The sequence below is a fragment of the Mirounga leonina genome, unplaced genomic scaffold (genome assembly GCF_011800145.1).
Source record: "Mirounga leonina isolate KUSES-001 unplaced genomic scaffold, KU_Mleo_1.0 Mir_92, whole genome shotgun sequence".
NCBI lineage: Eukaryota > Metazoa > Chordata > Mammalia > Carnivora > Phocidae > Mirounga > Mirounga leonina.
This window is the reverse complement of record NW_023270852.1, coordinates 25,659,623-25,676,580: the sequence shown is the minus strand read 5'-3', so window position 1 is coordinate 25,676,580 and position 16,958 is coordinate 25,659,623. Positions and strand designations below refer to the sequence as shown.

Below are 16,958 nucleotides of genomic sequence, written 5' to 3'. Positions count from 1 at the left end.
CTCCCAGAGTTCAGTGAGATCTTGCTCAGATTAGATTGGTAAATTGCTAATGACTTTGTGTAGAATGTTGTGCTTTGTAGTCATTACAGTTTTTACCTTTACTGAAATGAAATTGGTTTTTTTGAAAAGTAGGAAAATAAAACCTTTGGTACCTGACTTGTTGAGACAGTCTGTACTTAAACAGCTAGAATGTATTAAATATCAGAGCTGTGGGGGCTTTTTGTTATTTTAAGGATGATTCTTTCTGTAGTATGCTTGTTCATTTGTCTTAAAAGAACTTATATAAATTTGTAGAGCCAGGTTTCCATTTGTTTTCATTTAATATCTTGTTAATTTGAAGTTTGTAAAGATTAAGAGTTTCCTTAAAATTTACTATTCTTACCATGGGATGACCTTTGATTTTGGTTAGTAAATAAGTTCAAGTCATTTAAAGAAACATATTGAGGCATTTTTGATTTTATACTATATAATTATACAAAAAGTAAGCTTATACAGAGTATGTGTGGACTAAGAATTTTTTTTTTTTCTGTGCAGGTTTATAATTACATTTTTTGATGCATTTGACTTTTTCCTTTTGAGTTTGTCTTTCTGGGAAAAAGGATAAAGTAAATAGAGATCCACTATTCATATTTTGTAAACCACCATTTTTAGTGACTTTCTTTTTCAAATTCTCTGTTATTCCTAGATCATGCTATTGAGTCCTTTAGTGGGTTTGTTTGATTGCATTCACTTTACCTTCTCACTTTGGTAGAGAACCTTAAGGGATTTTATTATTTTCATTTCTAAGTAGTGTCCTAGTTTAGTAGATGGTTTAATGTAATTGGAGCATAAAATTAGCAATTTCTTAGGTATAATTTAGGTTAACTGTTTTTAGACAGAAGAAAAGTAATAATCACATGGTTCATTTTCACTTCCTTCTAATGTAGTGGTTTACATATACCTTATATTCTCCACTCTGAAGAATGTAAAGAGGTCTATAAATTCTTAGAAGAAACATTTTTCAAAGGAACAGAGATGTATTTTTTTATCTCTGTTTCTTCAGGTATAAGTGAATCTTCAGAAAATTTTGCCAGTGAGGGGGAGAATTACATTCCATTCCCTTCTCTTTCACAACTTTGGAATAAGGATTGTTTACTCGAATGTTTCTTTCTTCATCCCCTTTAACCTTAATATACTTTTGTCATGAAATAACACATGATTTCTCCCAAAGCAAATTTGCCTTTTCAATCAGTTCACTCTGAAACGGTGAATTTCTCCCTTTTCCATTTAAAGTCATAAATTAATGCTCAGTGTCGTAGAGGACTTTTCCAGCAAACAAGTAGAAAAGGCAGAGATCTCCTATAGAAAGCTGTAGCACCATAAAGTCCCTTACAAATCCTGTTTCATCTGTTTGTAACTTTAAGGCTTTGATGAATTAGGTGGACTTCTGAAACCAACAGTGGCCTCTCAGAACCAGAGTCTTCCTGTTGCCAAACTCCCACCTAACAAGTTAGTATCTGATGACTTGGATTCATCCTTAGCCAACCTTGTGGGCAGTAAGTAGTCTTTGGATTCTTTTAATCTTCTTTACAATAAATTGTATTATAAAAATGAGTCTAGTTTTTAAATGCTTTATTTCCTGTCCTAGATCTTGGCATTGGAAATGGAACTACTAAGAAGTGAGTGTTTTATATGTATTATTTCTCCCATGTACCATTTAGAGGTTGATTTGGCTTTCATCTCAAAAATATGTGTAGAGCTGTCACATCTTAAATGCTTTTTGTTTACTCTATAGTAAAGAAGCTTTATAATTACAGACATTTAACGTTCTCACTTATGTTTATTTAAAGTGATGTAAATTGGAGTCAGCCAGGTGAAAAGAAGCTAACTGGAGGATCTAACTGGCAACCAAAGGTTGCACCAACAACTGCTTGGAATGCTGCAACAATGGTGAGTTGAAAAAGCTCACAGTAACATGACTAATTTGGGAGAATAACATGAAAATGTTTTTAAAGTGATAGCTGTAAGTAGGAAGATTGTTTATTGAGTTTTAGATATATAAGTAATTTTTTTTTTTTTTTAAGGAAGCTGATTGACTATATTTGCCAGGTATATTTTAGTAGCTATTATTTATTTAAGGATTACTTTGTGCCAGCCATCATTCTAATAAATAATGTGTGACTTTGTTTTCTGTAATCCTCAAATAAACCTTATGTGGTAGTAACTATTACTGTCCCCATTGTGCAGATGAAATGGAGGCACAGAGTTATTAATAATACACCTAGGATCCCAGAGTTCTTAAGTGATTGGGTAGCTTTTTAGAACCCAGGAAGCCTAACCTCAGAGCATAAACTCTTAAATCATTACCCTCTACTGCTGATCTCAAATTTATTATTTATTTATCTAGAAGATAAAACCTTTAGTGTTTTTCTGATCTCACCATTGGTAAAGAAAAACTATACGTGCTTGGTTTTGTTAATATTGTTGAATAGTTCATAGAGTTGATTTTCCTTACTTGCTGTAGTTATATTCTTAAAATCCCCTGAACACTGAACCATTGCTAGGTTCATACATACATACATACGTACATACATACATACATACATACATATTTCCTCTAGTAATGGCTCATGGTTCAGTGATTTAGTGTTGGGTTGCTTTAACAACGTAAGTGCAGCAAATAAGGAGAATCAACTATACGTGTGTGTGTACACACACACACACCCCTTACATTCATTATCTTAAATCCTAAAAAATTCTCGTTCTAGTAGATGCCTTTTTTTTTTTTTTTTAACAAAAAAGAAAATCCAGTTCATAAGTGTTAAGTGACTGACTTACCTGAAGCTGCTGCACTAACAGGTGCTAGACTTGAGAATCTCGCTCTATCAGGCTGGCTCCACAGCCAGAGCAGCTTGCAGTGCACTGCACATGTTCCCTGCCTTCTCAGTCCCCTGTGGTCATCGTTATATCCGAGCTGAAACAAGGTAGAACCTCACTTTGTTCAACCTCAGCTGAGAACGAAGGTGTTAGGCAACAAATTTTTCACCACTCTATGCATGTCTGTCAGTGACCTTGAAAGCACCGCAAACATTGATTTTGGGGGTCACAAATTTTAGCAAGTAAGCAGATTTATCTTTTTTTTTTTTTTGTAAATTTAACCACCTTTTTAAGGCAACAACTCTTCATTGATAAGAGTTCACTGCCATTACTAATAATAAATCCTTGCATTTAATTAGCTTGTTAAGTTTTTTACACATACCCTTACTATCTTGAGTCTGTTAACAGTGCATTCTTGGGGAAGTTTGAATTGATAGCATTCCAGTTACAAGAATAAAGTTATGCAGTTTTTCTTTTGTTAAGTATAAAGCATCTAGAAAGCAGATTTTAGTTGAAATCCATTCCCTCTGATCTGAATCCAGTGTTTCTCTGCACTGTCACATACCTCACTGACCAGGGGATGACAAGAGGTTAGGTTAGTGGATTTTATAGCCTCAGGTGTGAATTATACATTGATAATACATGAAGACTGTTACAAATCCAAATGCTGATATGAAAATACAGTGAATATTTTCTTATTTTGTATTAAATGGTATTAACCTATATGAAATATTAGGAGTTTGTAGATAGCACTTGACTTAAGATTGACTACCAGAATATAACAGGCGTTTAACCATTTAGAATTTGTATGTAAGTTGATGATATTTATGGTACTCTGTCAATGTGTGTCATCTTTTAAGAATTTTGTTAAAATATTTGTATGTATGTCATAGAGTTTCTTTTTAATGACTAACATATAGGGCTGGTGATGTGATTCACTACTTAGATAAACTGCTGCTTATGAGGTTTCTTTACACTTCTAACCTTTTTATTAATCCATAAACACTGTCAAGGTTTTTGAACTTTAAGTTAAAAAATTCATTGGTATTTTATTAATATATATGATGATGTTAATGCTACAAATTCTTTTAATTACTGCTTGCTTTTTTTCTGAATGGTAGACATATGATGCAACCCTGTTTATATGGGATGCACTAAATTTTGCAGTGTTGACACTACTGATAGATTTTATGTTTTATGATACTTGTAATAAACTATTAGATATGTAAGGGGATTATGCCAGAGACTAAATTTCCCTTGTCAACCTTGATAGTGTTTTAGTATAGGTGTTCTTCCATATTGGAAATACAAGGGATTTTAGGTAGTTAGTGAATGTACATGTGAACTAAAATGCTCTCTGTGTATTTTCTGTTGTGTAAGTACTTGTTCTAATCCAGTGTTATTGCATTATGTAATTGTTCTCCCTGGGAAAAACAGAATGGCATGCATTTTCCACAATACGTAAGTGACCAAAAACTAGCCTTTTTGCAATAAATTGGCATGCTATTAACCACTGCTGTAGCAGAATCTCATAACCTTCCAGCTATTATTGTTTTCACATTCAGATTTTCAGTGTGCCAAAAATTCTTTCTAGCATCTACTGATTTCATGGATGTGTTGCAGAATTGATTCTGATGGTGGCATGGGAAAGACAGATTTTTTTTTCTTGCTTAATATTCTGCCATTTGCTGCCAGATGGCTGGGTGTCTGTGTGTGTATCTGTGCTGCCACTATGCACTTGATGATTTCTGAATGAAGGGAAATGTTGATTGTGGTAATGTTGAAAATAACAATTGCATGAAATCTTACAGGCTTCTGCTGTACTTGGCAGTTTGTCTACTGCTCTTGCAGCTCTCGGTTTTTAAGTAGGGAGAGACCAATAAGTCCTACATGCTCACTCAAATACTAAACATTTAACTATTCACTTTAGTTATGCTTCATTTAACTTCTCCATGCATATGTGCAAATTGCCATATAATTTCAGTTATTTTTTATGTTTCAGCAGTGTTATTGGTCTTTCTCCTGTACTCAGTTTCAGTTTTCATTATAAGATAACACACACACAGGGAATGTTGTTAAGACAGCAAATATATCTAAAATGATTTTGTGCTCAGATTGTGTATTTACGGAGCATGAGGTAGGATAGAAGGCGGAGGGGAACTTGAAACATCTTAGGGCTAGGTGGCTCTTTTAAGAATTAAAGCATAAGTAGATTTAAGAATTTCTTGCCCCTCCAAATTGGTGCTTTGCAGAAGATAGTTTAAATAATTTACAGAGTAAATTAGAAGGAATGCTAGTATATGTACTCTGTATAAGAACTGTGTGCGTCATAAAAATAGTCATACTCAGTAGTGTTTTGAAATCTTTGGGGTTCTTTGAAAAAAAGTGAATTGAGGTCCTTAGCATAATTTTTTGGAAGATCAGATTATTAATTGATTTGGGATCTTTAATTTTTTTTCCTTGCTCAAAATACTGAATTACCTAGGAAAACATTCACTAATACTTCCTCTGGGTAAACATTTTTTTTTTTTTTTTTAAGATTTTATTTATTTATTTGAGAGGGAGACGGCGAGAGAGAGCACGAGCAGGGAGGAGAGGGAGGGAGAAGCAGGCTCCCCACTGAGCAGGGAGCCTGGACCTGTGCTCCATCCCAGAACCCTAGGATCATGACCTGAGCCAAAGGCAGACACTTAACTGCCTGAGCAACACAGGTGCCCCTGGGTAAACATTTTTTATGATAGTGATAGACTTTAAATTTTAGAATTTTCAGTATTTTTTTTTTTTAATTTGAAGATCTTTAAAGCTGTAAAAAGCACATTGTAATTTTAGATCACTGTTGTATCTAAGTTTAAATGGTATTTCTTTTCTAATAATTCTGCTTTTCTGCTAATTTCGAGACATTCTTTCATTGAGCATTAATTGACACAGTTATTAATGATCACAAGTGTCACATTTAATCACAGCTGTCTTAGCAATTCTTTTTAGTGGAACTGCAGCTACTGATTCCTTGAATTCAGTTGACATGAGTTATACATCCTTGTTTATTTTTTCTCCACCATGTCAGGCACCCCCTGTAATGGCCTATCCTGCTACTACACCCACAGGCATGATAGGATATGGAATCGTAAGTATTTTTCCAGACATAACTTTTTGAAAATAGATCGATTCATATTTAACATGACTTTTTGACGTATTTAATATGACTTGGTGACACACATACCTTTAGTGCCTAACATAGAACCTTGTATCATAGCATTGGTGTCATAAATATCTCTAGAATAGTCATTATACAGCAGATACATTTATGAATGTTCACAGTATTACTTGGCTTATTTTTCCCCTCATAACTTTGCTAAGTATTTTATACTTCATTACAAACTCATTTAAACATCAGTGTTAACTCCAACCCTTTATTTGTTTGACCTTACATTAATACCATTGAAGTCTTATAACCTTAATACTGTAGGGGAAGGGAGGAATTAACATTTCTCAAATTGTGTAAGGGTAAATTTAGTCCAGTACAGGCCAGAGAAACTTTCCTATGACAGTGATTGCTACCATGCAGAAATAGTTGTTTTACTTTTAAGCTGCCCACAGTCCACAGTCTACACTGCCCTTACTCTCCCAGCTGTCTTAATATATAGACCCACTTAGATAAGAAATGGAGGGAATGGCTTCAGCCCCCTGTATGTATGGGAGGAACTGTTCCTGGTAGGACACATCCCGTCACATCCCGTGGGGTTGCTACTGTGCTGCTACTTTAGTTACATCTTAGGAAGTAGCTTGGAGTTGAACTGCAAGGTGGAACCTGTAGGAAGGTAAGATTTTAGAGTATGGCATTTTAACCAAAATAATGTAGCGGTGTGTATGTTCTGTTTGGTTACTTATTTGTGTTATTTTTATATCATGGAATAGTAGTATTTAAACAGAGAAATGGTTGAGATTCTATTTTCAATTACTCAAGAATGAACTAATCTCTTTGTGTCTTATTTAAACCTCTTCTTGGTTCTCCCTAACAATAGATGAAACAAAAGGAAAGAACCATAGAGCGTAAACCTCTTCAAAGAATCAACTGTATTCACTTCGGATCGCTTGCATAATGGCATAAGAACTGATAAAGATAGTTTACTTTGAAATATCTTAGCCATTTTACAGTTTCAAGTTTTCCTATGTTTGCAATTTCAAAATTGCAAATTTGAAAATTTTGGATTGGTTAAAATTATTTTGTCTGCCATACTGTAGAAAGGTTTAAATTTTGCTTAAATTTAAGCTTTTTCTTTTTCTTTTTTTTTTTTTTTTTTACAAACCTTAGAAGTGTACACATTTAAGACTTAAAAAAAACTCTTAAGAATTTATAGCTGTCAGTCTCATTTGTATTTAAAAGAATTTTTCCTTTGGGTTAAAGTAAAAGTACTAGTACATTCCATTCCTATCATCCTTCTTATTTACTACTTAAGGAAGATGTTAGTCGACATTAACTAAATTAATATTTTTCTGTTTTTTAGCCTCCTCAAATGGGAAGTGTACCTGTAATGACACAACCAACCTTAATATATACCCAGCCTGTCATGAGACCACCAAACCCCTTTGGTCCTGTATCAGGAGCACAGGTACTAATGTGCCACATGTAAACTCTTAATGTACCTGATGTGAGAAGAATAGAATACTAAAAATTCCTTTTATACAACTTAAACAAATTATGTTTTTCCCCTTGACGGTGGATGTTATTTGTTTCCTATCTTTATTATCTAAAAGAGCTTTTAAGAATATTGATTTATTTGGAAAGAACGGACAAGCAGATTACAAACATTTAGAATGGAAAATTCTTGACAACTTGTAGTTGGTCAGTGCAGAGGATTGTTTTTCTGAGGTTAAGGAGCCTATTTTCTGTTCATGATTCTGGCTTGCTGTCCTTTGTGAACGCTAGAAACCTTGAACTCAGAGCTCCAGTGTTTTGGCTTGAATGGTGCTACAACAAAGGTGTTGCTCTTGAGATATTTGTGAAACGTGGCAAGTCTACAAAAAGTTGTGAATGTTATTTTTTCATTAGATAACTTCCTGCCACTGAGTATTGTATTTAAAAACAAATTAGTGGGGCGGGGTTGGGGGGTGGGAAGGCAAAAAAACCTTGAAATGCCATGCTGACCTAATTTCTTTAAAGGAGAGACTTTCCTCTTCAAGTGTTTCTAAGGCCCTCTCCCAGTTCCTGAAATTTCACCCCAAATATTCATACTTTTTCATCCCATTACTGTTAGCATTAGGGGAATCTGGATTTAAAAAAAAAAAAAAAGCTTTTCCCCACTATGGTTAGAAGATATGTGCAGTTCTTTGTTACTCGTGGCATACTAGTGGATGAGACACTCAGGAAGTGATGGAATGGCTTCTCATTCTTTGTCTGTGGCCCTGCTCCTGTTGTGTGACACTTAGAAATAATTATGCACAATTGTTAAAGTACTCCTTTCTTACACTGCTTCTGATGCCAACTGATTGGTTACTTTCATGTGTTTAATACTTGGTTGAAAACATTGGTGTGAGCATTTGATAATGGGCTTGTTATTCCTTTCCCACTTGAATACATGTAGTATTTACACTTGCCAATGCCTACAGTGTTAAACTACCAATATTAGTTTGTATTGGTCCAGTTTGAATCTAGTCTCTATGTATTTCATAGACTCATGAACCACTGGCAGTCAATCCTTTTGTTTTTTAGTCTTTTTGAGTATTTAACTCATTTCATAAATTGGCATCTCAGGGAGTACCAGTAACTTGAAGTGGATAGTGAATTTAGTTCTGATTAAAGGGTAAAATCCATGTTCTTTGTAATTCACGCATTTGCCCAGATGCCACCTTTTTCCCCCTTTTTGTTCATGTTAAAGTAACCTTTTCTTCCTGTTCCTTAGTCAAAAGTATTTACAATGAAGATAGATGGGAGTGAGAGTAATTGATGCAGCCATAACTTTTTTATAAGTCCGTTATTTTGTATGTATTTGGTTTTATAAAGTGGATTATGGATGTGTATATAGTTTACTTTGTCTTCTGTCTTTTACTACTAGTAGTTCTAAATACTGGCTTTGCTAAAGAAATATACTAGATTTTATAATCTTTTAAAATGTTGATGATTTCCCTAACTATTGGTGTAGATGTTTTCTTGAGATTGTATGTCTTCCTCATGTCCTTTATTTTTTCTTTGTTGTTTATACTTTTAAGTCAGATATATATCATTTATTTTTTTAAGATTTATTTATTTTAGAGCACATGCGAGTAGGGGGGAGGGGCAGAGGGAGAGAAGCGGACTTCCCACTGAGTGTGAAGCCTGACGCGGGGCTTGATTTTATGACTCTGAGATTATGACCTGGGTCGAAATCAAGAGTCGGATGCTGGGTCGCCTGGGTGGCTCAGTCGGTTAAGCGTCTGCCTTCAGCTCAGGTCATGATCCCAGGGTCCTGGGATCGAGTCCCGCATCGGGCTCCCTGCTCCGCAGGGAGCCTGCTTCTCCCTCTGCCTCTGCCTCTCTCTCTTATCTCTCATGAATAAAAAAAAAAAAAAAAAAAAAAAAGAGTCAGATGCTTAACCAACTGAGCCACCCAGGCACCCCTATCATTTATTTAAAAAAAAAAATTTTTTTTTCTGTATAGACTAAGTGACTAGCACCTTAAATGTATTTAAGAGAAAAAGCCTTAATCCAGTGCTATAAATTTACCAGGAACTGCTGACTACAGTAAGTTTTTCCCCCATGTGCGGCTGACCTTATATCCCCAGTCTGGGTCTTGTCTTGCAGGTTCCTGTCTCATAAACAGAATACATTATAACCTTAAGCTTGGATACCTCAACCTGACTTTTCCAAGCACTTATTATCTCACCTTCTTCTCAAAATAATTTTTAAGGTAGATGGGCCTATTATCACCATCTCATTTTATAGATAGAGAAAGCTGAGACTTGGAAAGGTTCTTCAACTAAGTAAATTGCTGAAATGCAACTTATCCCCAGGAATCCCTGGTTTCTGGTCCAATGCTCATTTGTAACACTTTGCCTCTCTACTAATGGGATTGGGCCCATATGCCTACTACACTAACACTGTCTTCCTTTTGGCAGCAGTGAACCACTCTGCAAATCTTTGGGTTTCCTGCTGGATTATAAACTACATTTATACATTTCAGAATATAACTTCTGTAGATGTCAAGAACATCTTCTGTAGTTTTAGGAATGCTTTTAACCTTACTCAAACATTTTATATGAATTTTGCTTAAAAAGAAAAAAACATGGTTTAAAAAATTGTAGTAAAAAATCTGCCTTTATAAAAAGTAGTGGCCCCCTAGCATCTGCTCTTATTCTAGGTTTTATATCCTGTTGCCTTCTAAAAATCCACATAACTCACTGAAACACCAAAAAAGTACAAGAGTTTCCATGGGCATGAAAAGAGACAGTGACAGAAATACCTTTTCCTAATGAAATTATGCCAGAAGAGAAGAGAAAGAACATTAGAGTAATAAGTTTCAAGTTAAGAAATAAAATTTGATGTTAGTACTTAACTCTAAATATAGATTGAAGAAAGCACATGAAGGAAGCAACTGGATAACTAGGAAAAGAGAAAATCAGGTGGCAGTGAACTGGCTCAGAAAAGCTTCAGTCAGTTTCAATCAATTGAAAATCAGACTCTCAGATTTTTTTTTTTTTTTTAAAGATTGTATTTATTTATTTTAGGGAAAGAAAGCACAAGCAGGGGGAGGGGCAGAGAATTTCAAAAGGACTCCATGCTGAGACTCTCATGACCCTGAGATCATGACCTAAGCCGAAATCAAGAGTTGGATGCTTAACCAGCTGAGCCACCTAGGCTCCCCAGGATCTCAAATCTTTTAGTGTTACTTTTCATTTCTTTTCCCCTTTGTTCTCCAACTGTTCATCACAAAGCCCCATTAATTGTTTCTCTGCTATCATTAGATCCATCCTTCTTGCTTTCTACAGCCTTCACCCAGATTGGAACCCTTTATCTCATGCTTATTTTACAACAGTCTAGGGAGACTGTGTTTCTTGCCTTTCTAATTTAATCCATTCTGTAGATACTGGAATAATCTTCTATGGGCAGTATTTTTAGCATCTTATCTCCATATTTAGAAATCTAAGGAAGTGAATCTAAATATAACTGAACATATAAGCCATCCCCTTAGCTTTCCTTCTTTCTTAACAGCTACCTCACAGAGTCTCCATATCTGTAAGAGTAATAGTGAGTAAACAGAACATTCAGGTTCTTCAATTCCCATGCCTTTACAATTCTCAGTAAGTATCCAGTGTTTTGCTGCTTGTCTTTGCCAGAAAGCCTTCATCTGTCATAAAGTAGATTTATTCTTCATTCTTTTTTTTCCCTTTGATAATGTTTTTAGTTTTTTAAGGTTTTATTTTAATTCCAGTTAGTTAACATACAGTGTTTTATTAGTTTCAGGTGTACAATATAGTGATTCAACTTACATACCTTACCCAGTGCTCATTCTTTACTTATTCTTTAGTCCTCTCTCATCCCTTTCCAGTACTTCTGAGATCTGAAGTTCTTTTCCTTATCCTGCATTATTTTTCTTTATAGAAGTTACTATATTACCTGACATCTCTTTGTCCTGTCTGTCTATCCATCTATCCATCCATCCATCCATCCAGTCTGCAAGAGACTCCTGGAGTGGATTATAAGCCTCGTAGAGGCAGGCTTCTATGTGTTTGTTTACTTCTGTGTCCCTGGTTCCTAGAACAGTGCCTGACTCGTAATAGTTTTGAACATTGTCAAACAAGAACATTGTCAAACAAGTGAATCTGGTTGAAAACTAACCTTTTCTATTATGTAACTTACTTGTTCTTCATTGATCTCTCTTTTCACTTATAACCATTGTGTAATAATTCATAGCCATATTTAAAATTGGTTTAATTTGTTAGCTAATAGTTACTGTAAGCTAAAATATCACATGACAGTCACCTAAGAAATGAAGATACACCTTTAATTTCATGATTGAATATTTTTAATAATTAAAAATTATGCTGTTTATTTTTTTAAAGATTTTATTTATTTATTTATTTGACAGAGACACAGGGAGAGAGGGAACACAAGCAGGGGGAGTGGGAGAGGGAGAGGCAGGCTTCCTGCAGAGCAGGGAGCCTGATTCAGGCTCCATCCCAGGACCCTGGGCTCAGTCCTTCCCAAAACTACACAAGATGTTCTTGACATCTACAGAAGTTATATTCTGAAATGTGTAAATGTAGTTTATAATCCAGCAGGAAACCCAAAATCTGAGCTGAAGGCAGATGCTTAATGACTGAGCCACCCAGGCGGCCCTAAGCTGTTTATCTTTGAATTAGGTGAGATTTTTTTTCATGCTTTAGTGTTCAATGGTTCTGAGCCAGTCCCTTAGATTAATTTTGCCCATTCAAATGCTAGTTGTAGGGGCGCCTGGGTGGCTCAATCAGTCGTTAAGCATCTGCCTTGGCTCAGGTCATGATCTCAGGGTCCTGGGATCGGCCCGCATGCTCGACAGGGAAGCCTGCTTCTCCCTCTCTAACTCCCCCTGTTTGTGTTCCCTCTCTCGCCGGGTCTCTCTCTGTCAAATAAATAAATAAAATCTTAAAAAAAAAAAAATGCTAGTTGTAACCAGAATAATTTTTCTTAGTGAATTGCCTTTTAGTTCTCTCATTAGTTTCCTCCCTTTTTTCATTTGGATTCAAAATTCCTTGAGGACAGAGAAAACATGGTAAACAGTAATTTAAATGTAAAATGAAATCCCATCAAAATAAAATCTTTTAATCAAATCCCAGTTCTACACCTATTGCCAAAAATCTTTCCCTGATCCTTGAAGTGCTTTTTGGGACCTATTACTTACCCAGGGCATAACTTGTATCTTCTGGTCTCTTGCTTGCTTACTTGAAATTAATATTTCATATTTAATATTCAGCCCTACCAGATATGTTTATCTTATTGCCATTTAGTGAGGCATTCCAAACAGTTGTGTTCTGTGTCCTACATTATATCTAGGTTACTCTAAGTGCTGCATTAGTGTTAGCTAATACATTCCAGATGGCTCTTAGCTCAGACTAGACTACTCTGTTCTTTAGGATATTGTCTTTAATTTAATAGACTACAGTGTAGTATTGAAATTATGCCTTCCTATACACTCACACTGTTCTCCCCTCATTTTTTGTGCTGGCTTATTCTGTGACTTTTAGGTATTTTTATGTAACTGTTAGTTGCTTAAAAAGATGGGGATTATGTTCTTCTGTTTCATGCCCAGTATTTTAGCTTTTAAGGAAAAAAATATGTTTTGCATTAGTGTATCTTCCTAGATGTTTGACTACATGGAAAATACTAGATCCCTGTGGTTAGTGATTTTTTTTTTTTTTCCCTCTTTCATGCTTCCTCCCAGTTTTGCTCACTGTTTGATGGCTTTTTATGAATCTGTTTGTTTATTAACTTGAGGAGAATGGGGACTCTTACTCCTTCTCTTAATACTGTTTTATATAAATCTTACTGGTACTTAATGGTATATACATTGAAATGTCCATTGCTGACCAATAGTTTATTAAACTCATTCTGCATTGCATTATGCAGCTTTTCTGTTAAAAGCATGAAGACAGTTAATCTAGTTACAGTTTTCTTTTTTTTTAATTCTTATGTTAATCCCCATACATTACATCATTAGTTTTAGATGAAGTGTTCCATGATTCATTGTTTGTGCATAACACCCAGTGCTCCATGCAGAATGTGCCCTCCTCAATACCCACCACCAGGCTAACCCATCCTCCCACCCCCCTCCCCTCTAGAACCCTCAGTTTGTTTTTCAGAGTCCATCGTCTCTCATGGTTCGTCTACCCCTCCGATTTCCCCGCTTCATTCTTCCCCTCCCGCTACCTTCTTCTTTTTTTTTTTCTTAACGTATATTGCATTATTTGTTTCAGAGGTACAGATCTGAGATTCAACAGTCTTGCACAATTCACAGCGCTTACCAGAGCACATACCCTCCCCAGTGTCTATCACCCAGTCACCCCATCAGGTTTTTTTTGAAGTCACTATGATGTGCAATAATATTCTTTTAGTGGATGTTTATTAGGCAGTTTAGATGTTGTTGAAGATCTTGGGGGGAGTGGGTGTTAGTTATATTCTTTTTTTTTTTTTTTAAAGATTTATTTGAGAGAGAGCACGAGACAGAGGGGAGGGTCAGAGGGAGAAGCAGACTCCCTGCTGAGCAGGGAGCCCGATGCGGGACTCAGTCCTGGGACTCCAGGCTCATGACCTGAGCCGAAGGCAGTTGCTTAACTAACTGAGCCACCCAGGTGCCCCTGTTAGTTATATTCTTATCCTTGTATGAGAAACTTATTCTGATCCCATACCAATCTGTTTTCCCAAAAGCAATATAAAAACCAGAGTGTTATGTAAGGGTATTTAATTTTTAAAATAAGCTATTAAAAGTTTTGTTGGTTTTTTGATTGGTATTGGTTTTTGTTTCGTTTTGTTTTAGTGGAGGGTTGCCAGTTTTATTTATGGAGGATATGGCTAAAGACACAAAATGGCTGCTGTGTTTTGTTTGTAACAGCCAATTTTAAGTAAGTCTGACATCAGTTAAGTGTCTGAAAGGAAACAATGGCTTATTGTGAGTGCCTTTTACCCTTCTAAATAGGGACACTGTTGGATATAAGAATAATTCAAGTCTTACAAAAAATTGCCTTTTTAATGACCTTCTTGTGTGTCAGAACTAGTGGCTCTTTTTGCTATTAGGCTTAGTTTCTTAGTCTTTTCTCTTTTTCTTTCTTCTTTTTTTTTAACTTTCCTGGTGTGTTAATTGTGGGTGTTGGCAGTGCCTCTTCTGTCAGCTGATCTGCCCAGCTGGATTTCTGTGAAGAAGGTCTTTTGCCTTGTCAGCAGTGCATTATGCTCATTTATCCTTGCCTCCTAGAAGAGATCATGAGGGAGTTTACTTTGGGAATTGGGGATTTAATACCATAGGTGAGAGTGGTTCTGTAGTCCCTGGGGCATACCTGAATCAGTCAAAACAAAAATTTGAGGAGTCCCATCTGCTGACAATTAATGTTAATAAGACAACCTATAGAATAAGGCCTTTTTACTGGGTTTTTGCTAAGGACATTCTTTCTAAAAGGTAGAGAGCTAATTTCTTGTTTTAAAACCAGAACATATTCTTAAAATCTTGAATGACTGTAAAGTTCTACCTCCGTGATGAACATCAGTGACCATATATAGCACTGTGTGGATAGAAAATATAGGGGTGTATTGACTGTCTAATATTTACTGAAGTCCCTTTAAAAAAATTATGTCTCTCTTATCACTTTAACTTTTACCTGTATGTTAAATATAGCCATAAATTTTAGCTGAGTTGAAATTAATTGGGATAGCAGATTTTAGAGAGGAAACAAAAGCACCTGCCTTGAAGTCAGCAGATCTGCATTAGAGTCTACTGTTCGTGTCATGGGGCTGCCCATAACAATGTATACCACAAACTTGATGGCTGAAAACAGGGCCCCAGGGCCATGCTCCTGCCAAATCCTCTGGAGGAAGATCCTACCTTTCTTCTTCCACAGAGGGAAAGAGGTAGCCCCAGTCATGTTTTGGTTTGCAGCTCTAGCACTTCTAGCGTCTTCCTGTGTCTGTCTTCATGTGGCATTTCTCTCTTATAAAGACACCAGTCATTGTATTAGAGCCCTTTTAATGACTTCATCTTAACTTGATTACATCTTCATAGACACTGTTTCCAAATAAGGTCACATTCATAGGTCCTGGGGATTTTTGTGAGAGGACACAATTCAACAGAGTGTCAACTCCTCATTAACCAAGTGTTTCAGGGCAAGTTGACTGTGTAACTTGGATGAGGCTCAGTTTTTTGTGTTTTTTTTTAAGATTTTATTTATTTATTTGAGAGAGAGAGAAACAGCATGAGAGGGGAGAGGGTCAGAGGGAGAAGCAGGTTCCCTGCTGAGCCGGGAGCCCGATGTGAGACTCGATCCCAGGACTCTGGGATCATGACCTGTGCTGAAGGCAGTCGCTTAACCAACTGAGCCACCCAGGCACCCGAACCTCAGTTTCCTAATCTTTAAAATGGTAATTTTACTTTGTGTATAAGTTTGCTATAAGGATCAAAAAGAAATATTTGAAATTGACTTAGGAATGTGGAGGTTTATTTTTTTATTTTTTTTTTGGAGGTTTATTTTTCTTTATTGATTATTATAAGGAACTTTTTTGTTTTTAGAAGAAAATTATATAAGGTTGCCTTATTTTCAGTGCTTATCTCTGTTCCCAAATTCTAATTTAATTTGTTCTAATCTAATACAGTTTATATTTCTTTCCATGCATTACAAATAATCTTGATTGTAAATAATTCATGCTTCATTATTTTGAAACCTTAATTATAACTCTTATCTGACAATGTCAGATAAATACATGGACACAGGCCATGGTGGTAACAGGGTGGCCCTGCTGAGCATGGTTTGCTTTAGGGCGTGAATCATCCATATGCACAGTAGACTGTGGACACTGTTCACAGGAACCAAGCCACATCATTCTTCAGGAATGTATCAGCAGCACTTTAATTGGTTCAACCTTTGTGGAATGTAGTGTTACCGAGAAATATAAAACTAGTTTATAATAATTAAGATATTTATTTGGACCAAATAAATAAGTTTATCTGTTTTGTGGGGAGGGGTAAACCTTTTTTGAAATGTCTAAGTCTAAAATTCTCTCCTTAGACATTTTTAGTGGAAATTCAATATATAAATCAGGTAAAAGCGGGTAGCCTAAATAAAGTTCATATGGAACACAGTTTGGAAATTTTTTTTTTTAACCAAGCTGGAGTGCCATATTTCCCAATAAATGGCAAATAAGGGGTGTATTATAGGCACATTTAATTAGTACTTTGTCTTATAGTAAGAAGTTGATATAGTAGGAATCAGCAGTTTAAGTGGGACTTTAAAAGGACTTCTCTCTCTTTTTTTTTTAAGATTTTATTTATTTATTTGACAGAGACACAGCGAGAGAGGGAACACAAGCAGGGGGAGTGGGAGAGGGAGAAGCAGGCTTCCCACAGAGCAGGGAGCCCGATATGGATGCGGGGCTTGATCCCAGAACC

At 35.8% G+C, this 16,958-nt stretch overlaps 1 protein-coding gene across 12 annotated transcripts in view; it reads left to right on the top strand.

Moving 5' to 3' along the window:
- Window positions 1-16,958, top strand: part of PICALM (phosphatidylinositol binding clathrin assembly protein) — a 110,104-nt gene that overhangs the window by 84,947 nt on the left and 8,199 nt on the right. For 4 of the 12 annotated variants that reach the window (XM_034995291.1, XM_034995301.1, XM_034995297.1 and 1 more), the window contains 6 exons: window positions 1,404-1,535; window positions 1,628-1,658; window positions 1,830-1,929; window positions 4,294-4,317; window positions 5,921-5,980; window positions 7,362-7,466. In XM_034995291.1, coding sequence (XP_034851182.1) covers window positions 1,404-1,535; window positions 1,628-1,658; window positions 1,830-1,929; window positions 4,294-4,317; window positions 5,921-5,980; window positions 7,362-7,466 — 452 coding nt within the window. The remainder of the gene's footprint in view (window positions 1-1,403; window positions 1,536-1,627; window positions 1,659-1,829; window positions 1,930-4,293; window positions 4,318-5,920; window positions 5,981-7,361; window positions 7,467-16,958) is intronic. The other 8 variants (XM_034995302.1, XM_034995303.1, XM_034995299.1 and 5 more) reach the window with 3 other exon arrangements.